The sequence below is a fragment of the Ziziphus jujuba genome, chromosome 8, assembly GCF_031755915.1.
Source record: "Ziziphus jujuba cultivar Dongzao chromosome 8, ASM3175591v1".
In the NCBI taxonomy this organism is placed as follows: Eukaryota; Viridiplantae; Streptophyta; class Magnoliopsida; order Rosales; family Rhamnaceae; genus Ziziphus; species Ziziphus jujuba.
Window position 1 is genome coordinate 16,310,912 of NC_083386.1, and position 8,891 is coordinate 16,319,802.

At 30.8% G+C, this 8,891-nt stretch overlaps 2 protein-coding genes across 2 annotated transcripts; one reads left to right on the top strand and one right to left on the bottom strand.

The window, feature by feature from the left end:
- The first annotated feature begins 3,253 nt into the window (after nt 1-3,253).
- LOC132805140 (uncharacterized) lies at nt 3,254-5,899 on the top strand. Its single transcript, XM_060820010.1, has 2 exons — nt 3,254-3,448; nt 4,980-5,899. Exons 1-2 carry the CDS (start codon nt 3,370-3,372, stop codon nt 5,525-5,527), a joined length of 627 nt encoding a protein of 208 aa, XP_060675993.1. The 5' UTR covers nt 3,254-3,369; the 3' UTR covers nt 5,528-5,899.
- A 236-nt stretch (nt 5,900-6,135) lies between these two features.
- LOC132805139 (NADPH-dependent aldehyde reductase 2, chloroplastic-like) lies at nt 6,136-7,561 on the bottom strand. The gene is made up of 2 exons (XM_060820009.1): nt 7,085-7,561; nt 6,136-6,643 (listed from the first exon to the last, which is right to left on the bottom strand). Exons 1-2 carry the CDS (start codon nt 7,495-7,497, stop codon nt 6,232-6,234), a joined length of 825 nt encoding a protein of 274 aa, XP_060675992.1. The 5' UTR covers nt 7,498-7,561; the 3' UTR covers nt 6,136-6,231.
- Between the last annotated feature and the right edge of the window lie 1,330 nt (nt 7,562-8,891).

Genomic DNA, 8,891 nt, shown 5'->3' on the forward strand with positions numbered 1-8,891 from the left:
TAATATCGATTAGGTAGTGTACTTGATGTAGTTTTAAAAAAGAAAAAATGGATTCAAAGGAGCGCGTAAAAATTTTAAAACGCTCCAAAAATTTTCAAAAAATGGTGAGAGCGCGCCTTTTCTTCCAATTGCATTTTTTTTTATTAATTTTTTTATTTTTTAACTACAAATAAAAACTGAAAATATTTCTTAAAAATGCGAAGCAAAATATCGAAGATTGCTGTTTATTTTTCTGTTTTTCAAGTATACCTTTATTCTTTATAAAATTTGCATGTCTTTTAAATTTTTTATTTTTGTTAATTGAGAGAATAGGCGACGTATTCTCTTCAAGAAGGATCACCTGTTCTTGAATTTTGGGATCAAGCGACGTATTATGGTCGAAAAGCATCACCTGTTTTATTTTTTTTTATAATCTTTAAATAATTTTTTAATTGTTCATCTGCAAATATATTCATGTAGCAATCTAATGAACATAAATTCCATTGATCTAAAAATAGAAAATAGTTTTGTTAATGCTCTTCTCAGTTATACATATATGTGTATAGACGAGACACAAAATATCTCAAGACCTAATTTGAGAAGGGTACCGAATATAGAATTCTAATTCAACAAGCATTTATTGACCAATTTATCTAGATAAGTATGTTAAATGAGCTTAACTTTCATGTGTTTGTGATCATTGATAGTTTACTTGTTTTTAAAAATTGGAAATCTATTAAATTGCTTTAAAAAAAAAATAAAATAAAAAATAATTGAAGGAATAGGCGACGCAATTCCATTAAAACACGTCGCCTATTCCATTTTCTTTTTAATTTTTAATTAGTTTTGTTGATTGGTCATCTACAAATTAAAAAAAAAAAAAGCATTGCAAAACTAAAAAATTACTAAAAATAACTTTCAAATTGAAAAAAAAGAGTTAAAAATTGGTTGGGTGAAACGGCGACGCAATTGTTTACCAATGCGTCGCCTTTTAGTCTATTTAGTGACTTTTTCTTAAAAGACTGCATCGTCTAAAACTATACTAGCTAGTTCTTATTGTATTATTATATCCAAGTGATTTGGCATAGTGGTGTGATGATTTCTTGAGAGTATAGGAGGTCCTAAGTTCAGCTCATGTTATGACCCTATTTTGATTTTTTTTAAAAAATGTATAAACAAAAAAATTGAAAAAAAAAAAAGACGACGCATTTTTCGCAGAATGCGTCGCCTGTTCATCTATTTTGGCGACGCATTGTTAAAATAATATAGTGTTAGGCGACGCATCGCCTAACACTATATTAACCAGTTTTTGCCGTATCAGTACATCTAAGTCATTTGACTTGGTGGTATGGTGATTTCTTAAGAGTGTAGGAGGTCCAATGCGTGGGTTCATGTATTTAGCGACGCATTATTTAAATAATGCGTCGCCTAACACTATATTAACCAGTTTTTGCGGTATCAGTACATCTAAGTCATTTGGCCTAGTGGCATGGTAATTTCTTGAGAGTGTAGGAGGTCCTGGTTCAATTCTTGTTATGATCCTATTCTGAATTTATTTATTTTTAAATGTTTAAACAAAAAAATTGAAAAAAAAAAAAAGAATAGGCGATGCATTTGTTGAAGAATGCGTCGCCAGTACATATAAGTCATTTGGCCTGGCGGTGTGGTGATTTTTTAAGAGTGTACGAGGTCTTGGGTTCAATTCTTTTTATTGCCCTATTTTGATTTTATTTTTTTAAATGTTTGAACAAAAAAATTAAAAAAAAAAGAAAAGAATAAACAATGCATTTGTTGAAGAATGCATCACCTGTTCATCTATTTGGCGATGCATTATTTAAGTAATTCGTTGCCTAATACTATATTAAGCAGTTTTTGTTGCATTAGTACATACAAGTCATTTAACTTGGTGGTGTGGTGATTTCTTGAGAGTGTAGGAGGTTCTTGGTTCAATTCTTGTTATGGTTCTATTTTTATTTTGTTAAAAAATCAAAAAAAAAAAAAAAGTGAAGAGAGAACAGGCGACGCAAAATCTTATTGGTATGTCACCTGTCATCTATATATATAAAAAAAAGTGAAGAGAGAACAGGCGACGCACAATCTTATTGGTGTGTCACCTGTTATCTATCTATATATATATATATTAAAAAAAAAAACCCAGTGAAGAGAGAACAGACGATGCACAATCTTATTGGTGCGTCGCCTGTTATCTATATATACATTAAAAAAAAAAACCCTCAGTTTTGGTGTATTAATATTTTTATTGATTGTTATTATTAAAATAAAATTAGATTGATTAAAAGATCTAAGTGCATCGCCTGTTCTCTATATATACATTAAAAAAAAAAATCCTCAGTTTTGATGCACTAATATTTTTATTAATTGTTATTATTAAAATAAAATTAGATTGATTAAAAGATCTAAAAAAAAAAATGAAGAGAGAACAGGCGACGCACCAGCCTGTTATCTATTTATATATTAAAAAAAAACCCTCAGTTTTGGTGCACTAATATTTTTATTGATTGTTATTATTAAAATAAAATTAGATTGATTAAAAGATCTAAAAAAAAAATGAAGAGAGAACAGGCGATGCACAATCTTACTGGTGTGTCGCCTGTTACATATATAACAAAAAAGAAAAAAGAAAAAAAACAACCTCAGTTATGTTGCTCTAATATTTTTATGGTTTATTTGTTGTTGAATTAAAATTAGATTAATTAAAAGAACTAAAAAAAAAAAAAAACAGACGACGCACAATCTATATAGTACGTCGTATATTTATTGAATTTTTACTGACGCATTAATTTCAGAGTAGCATTTTTATTTTTTCAGACTTGTTCATTTCGTAGCGTCGCTAAATAAGTATCGCTGGATATCAATTTTCGCATAGTTTGCATTTATAAACTCAAGAGCAATAAAGATTTTGAGCTGAAATGTCCGTGGGATTGGAACCCTGGACATTCAATTATTTTTCTATTAATTTAGTTGAATAAGCAATTTTCTTTAATAATCCAACAAAGTTAACCATATTTATGGTAAAAAAAATTAACTAAAATACAATGAATTGATTTGTAAGGAGATTTAAATGAAGTATATGTAAATTAATTCCATCAATTAAATCTAATGCAAAATTAAAATTGACTAAAGAGAAAATAATAATTCACATATTTTTAATTTAGAGGACAAAAAGAGGATAAAAAATGTAGCTACGCCAAAAAAAAAAAAAAAAAAAAATGTAATACAGCAAAACAAAAACTTTTTAAAAAAACGGACACAATCTATTTCCAAAAGAAAAATACTAATAAAAAGAGGGCAGAAACTCAAGGTCACCCTACGATTGCTATAGATAATTGCATCGTCAAGCTGGGAACACTTGGGCGATAGAAATCAACCATGGCGGTTCGTATGTTGCAGAGGCGAATAAGCTCACTTCTCGTACGCAAGCATCACCCTCAGATTCCTCTTCTCAAAGGTTATCTTCCATTTTATTATTTCTCACTAAAAACCCTTATATAATGTCCAACGATTTTAGTGCCTTCATTTATTTATTTATTTCTTTCCTGTTTGGCATGCATTTTAAACCATGACAGCATCTGGGTATGACAGTTTTTTTTTATTTACTTTTGAGTTGTGGTTAATTTCCTGTATCTGGGTCATATGCTGTTTATGATATTCTTGAAATTCTGTATTTTCTGTTTGTTTTCAAGAAAAACTGAAGAATAAAGTGAGGGGAAAGACTTTTTGGAGACTTGTTTTTTCTTTATGCGGATTACTCTATTGAGGAATTTTTGACACAGTTTATATTTTTTGGTTCTGTGAGTGGAAAGCAAGAAGTTATTGTAATATGCCTTGATGCTATATTTGGTAGCAGGAAAGTATTGGGGAAATATAAAAAATGAAATTTTTTTTTGAACAAATGATACGACTTTGAAACACCAATAAAATGCATACAATTTAGAAGTTTTATTTTCCTTTGAAAACAAGTGGGAATTCTTTGCTCTCTTTCTTTCTTTTTTTCTTTCTTTTTTTTTTTAATTTTTAAAAATTTTTTTTTTATAGTTAAGTTAGTTGAATCCTTACTCTAAAAATAGCATTAAAGTTTTGGCAAGAACTTGTACAAATGATCATGTGTATCTTTATATTTCTCCTTTTCCATTTTGGCTTGTAAGTTCAGTTTCTTCTTAACACGTCTTAGTGAATTTTGACTAATGCTGGGCGAATTTTTAAGAACCAATCGTTCAAAGTTTAAGTTGATTGAAAATTAGAAAAGAAGAAAGAAATTACATATTTGTAATTCGATAGGATGTTAAGCTAATTTCCTTTATTCCTTGTATGGAGTGTGGAATCCACTGAGGAAAGAATAAGAGAAGTAGTTTCATAGAAACATAAAAGTTCAAGTCATATGTGTTTTTCTTTTACATTTTTGTTTGATGTTTTTCTTCTCTTTATATGCTTCTTTTAAAGGAAAGATGAAAACTAAAATCCTTTATTTATTTATTTATTTTTCTGTTTCTTTTATAGATTCCAAACTCCAAAAATACACATTGTTAGAACATGAATGTTTTGGATTTGATCATGTACATTAATATGCCCAAAAACAAGAACTTGTATTGAATGTAGACTATAGTCTATATAAATCTCGAAACCATGAAGGCGGAAGAATATTACTGAGTGTATGAAAAATTACTTTCAAATGAGCACTTCATGTTTGTTGAAAGTCCTTTTTGAGGTTATACTCTCTGTTTTTCTTTTGGTGTTCTCTTCTTTGGGGTCGTGAGGAGGACAGTGCCCCGCCTGCATTTTTTTGTTATTCTTCTCTGTGTGCCATGCACTTCAGATTACTTCTGAGAGATTACTCCTTTGTTAAATTTACTATTTTGACAGTCGTACATTTGCTCTATATAAAATGTTTTCCCAAGTTTTCTTGCTTCAATTCAATGTCTATTTATCTTGGTCTCTTCGTTTTCTGTCTTCTTTTCTCAAATATAAATTTTTGTTGGCAGAATCCTCTTGGAAATTCGCTCCTTGTGAAAGTAGTTCCACCAGCCAGCGTGAATTTTTGAAAAGAGGGATTCAGACTTGTTCCTTTAGCCAGCGTGAATTTTATAAAAGAGGGATTCAGACTCAAACAGACCCAAGCAGCTCTGAGAGTGAAGATTCTGGAAATAATGATGCCGGCAGCTTGAAGCCTAGTTCTGACTCAGTTAATGTTCCTTCCAGTATAGATAGTAATAATAGTTCTGCAGTGGAGTATTCTGCTGTATCCAACTTGAAAACATCCTCAAGGCATGATCTGGCCATGATCTTTACATGCAAGGTCTGTGAAACAAGGTCTGTCAAGACAACTTGTCGTGAATCATATGAGAAAGGTGTGGTGGTGGCACGGTGTGGTGGATGTAATAATCTACACCTGATTGCTGATCATCTTGGGTGGTTTGGAGAACCAGGAAGTGTTGAGGATTTTCTGGCAGCCCGTGGGGAGGAGGTGAAAAAAGGTACTACTGATACCTTGAGTCTGACTCTTGAAGACATAGCTGGAAAGAAATCTTGACTAGAAAATTTCAGTTATGTGGCCTAGGTAAAGCTGTGCCAGCTTATGTACAAACTCAACTTTGATTTTGTAGCTTTGAAGACAATGACAAATGAAAAACCTTAAGGTGTTTCAGGCATCAATTGAGTAACCTCCAGGTATTTCAACAAATGAAATTGAGTGTCACAAGAGACACTTGATGAGTGTTTTGCTTGGCGCTCACATACACTACGCTTATACATTGACTCCTGTTTTCTGGGAAAATATTTTGTATGGATAGCCTTGGTATACATGTGTTGTTATGGAACTCTCTTTGCTGTAAAGCTGCAACTATGATTTTATAGGAACCACATCGAAACTTATTTATTTATTTAATTATTTTTATTTAGGATTTATGTTTGCAGATAGTAAAAATGTGAATCTTTGTTACGGTTTAATCTCATTTGAGCCAGCATGCCTTTGTCCAAAAGAGTTGCTGCACTGCCTTTAGCAATATAACTTGGTCTCTGTCAAATTAGCAATTCTCAGTTTATTATGTATATGGAGGTGTGGCATCCAATTTTAACATTTAATTGGGTGAGTGATCTGAACTTTTTTATGTTCATACAAGTTTTGTAATACTTAAAACGTAAAGAAGGTTCATAACTTTATCAACTTGTAAAATGTTTGAAATTTGGAAGATCATGATCTTAAATTGCTAGCGCTTATTCACCAAAAACAAGTTGCTAAGCAAATATTCCACCATTAACCTGGATCACCTGCCCATTGATCCATTCACCGGAATCAGAAGCCAAAAACCCAACAACATGGGCAACATCCCTGGTCTCCCCTAGCCGACCCATTGGGCACTCCTCTATCACCATCTTCACCTCTTCCTCCCTTATCCCGGCAAAGAACATATCAGTTGCAACTGGCCCTGGTGATACACAATTGACAGTAATCTTAGTCCCCTTGAGCTCCTTTGCTAGTATTTTGGTCATGGTCTCCACCGCCGCTTTTGATGCCGCATAAGCCCCTAGACCCGGAATCACTGCTTTCACTGCACTCGACGATACCGTTATAATTCTGCCCCCGCCTCCGTGTTGCAGCCTGTTTGCTGCCTCGCGACAGCAAATAAATGTCCCTCTGCAGTTGACACTGAAAAGCAACACTTGGTGAAACAGAGTAATACATTTTCTTTGAAAAAGTGAAAAGTTTATGCTGATATTCTTTAACTGGCAAAATTTTTACACATATATATATATATTTTTGTATAAGCATTGTAAAATGAATTTTTACTGTGTAAATCGTAATATGCCATTTTTCACACACTTATATATGTACATTTTTTTTTTTTCAATAATTGTAACATGAAAAATTTACATTTGTCCATACTGATGCAATTAACTAGACTGCACATGACATTTATTACCATTTCCACACATTCATTTTTATATATGAGAATTGCAAAACTTATAATTCGAAAGAGCAAATTGCAAAGTTGCAACTGAAACTTAAAAGGGCATGTTTTTGTTATTTTCAAGTAATAGAAAAGACAAAACTGGTATAATTTTCCCATCGAAGCAGGGTTAGTTTTACCTGAAAATTTTATCAAAATGCTCTACTGAAGCTTTGGCTAAGGGTAAGTTTGTGGGATCTCCAACTCCGGCCGAGTTGACCAGGATGTAGGGGTGGGAGTTGAAGGCCTGCAGGGCATTGTCGAAGAGTGACTTCACCTGGTTTGGATCGGACACATCAGCTTGTACTGCAATGGCTCTTGGGGTTTCAGAGCCTGAGCAGTAATTGGTGTTGATGTGGGAAACAACAGAATTGGCTTCGGATGAATTGGAGATGTAGTTGACTACGAGCTTGGCACCAAGTGAGGCCAAGTGGAGAGCGATGGCTCGGCCTATTCCACGGGACGAACCGGTGACTATGGCTACTCGATCTCGGAGTGGTAGTGGCAGAGAATGGTTTGGCCTGGTTGGTGTACTAATTGGATCCGAAGCCATGGAGATTGGAAATATTTCTGCTATTTGGGAATGAATGAGATTTCAAGTTTGATTACATGAGTCTTTAGTGTTTTTTTTAAGGTAAGTTCGCGTACATATGAAACTTAAAAAAAAAATTTCTTTAGAGTTAATGCATGAATTCAATTTTAGAATACATATGATTATAAAAGATTTTAAAAATTTTGGGATATTTGATTCATGTTTTGAAGGAGTTTATACAGATTAGGAATATTTAATTTTAATTTTAATAGATTATATAAATGTCTATTAAAATTTAAATGAATCTTAATTAGGATTGTGTAATTTATGAATTTTTTAAAAAATTCATTAACTTTAAGTGATTTTAAAAAATAATGAATTTTAATGAAGTTGAAATAACTTAAAAAGTAAAATTATGAAGAAAAATTCAATGTAAAATCCAACTTTAATTCTACAAATTTTGTAAAATTTTTAGAAAATTTATATGGAATCTATAAAAATTCATAATAATCTATTTTTTTTTAAATGTATATTTTTTAAAAAAATTTATTAAACTTCAATATAAACATTAGTGTAGTTTTTGTTTATGTGCCTTCCTTGTACTCATCTTATCCTTTGTAATTTTTTTTAATTGGTTTTTGCTTTTGTTTTGGGTACTTGTTCTAAATATTTTTGTTTTATTGCATTCAATTTTCAACAATGCAACACTTAATTTGAATTATTTTACAGTTATATCTCATTTGAAAAGTTATTGATTTTTAGAATTTAGTTTTTTGAAATTAATTTCCTAAAAATTAAATTTTCTCATGTTATATTTGATAAAAAAAAAATTATGATTGGTAAGTAATTAAATTTGATATTATATACCAAATTAAGGGAAAATTTATATTTAAAAAAAAATCTTAATACTATTTTCCTTGGATTTTTAAAATAAACCTCTATAGGTGAGATTTAATTTTTTAAATTTATACTTTTCCATCTTATATTAAATATCCAAATAAAAAAAAATCGTCAGTTTTTAAAGGGAATTAGATTTTTATAAACTTTACCATTTTCCAAGTAAGGCCTTAAAATTAATCATCTAGAAAACTTTCCTGATGGAATGGGTAATTTAGGGAATTTAAGTGGAAAGTTAGACTATTTGGTTATTATAACTTATAAAGTGATTCTATTCATACAACAAAAATTAACTACTATAATATAATTTTGATAATATTTCTATATTCTGAAAATACCCATAATAAAAAAGTCAAAAAATACCCCTAAATATTGTATCAAATGGTTCACTTGTAGGTCAAGTTTGATATATAAAATGGTTATTCTTAAAAAAAAATTAGGAATAAATATTCATAGGAATTAAAAAAAGACAATATTACAGGTACCAAATTTTTTACCAAAATTTCGATAATTAATTA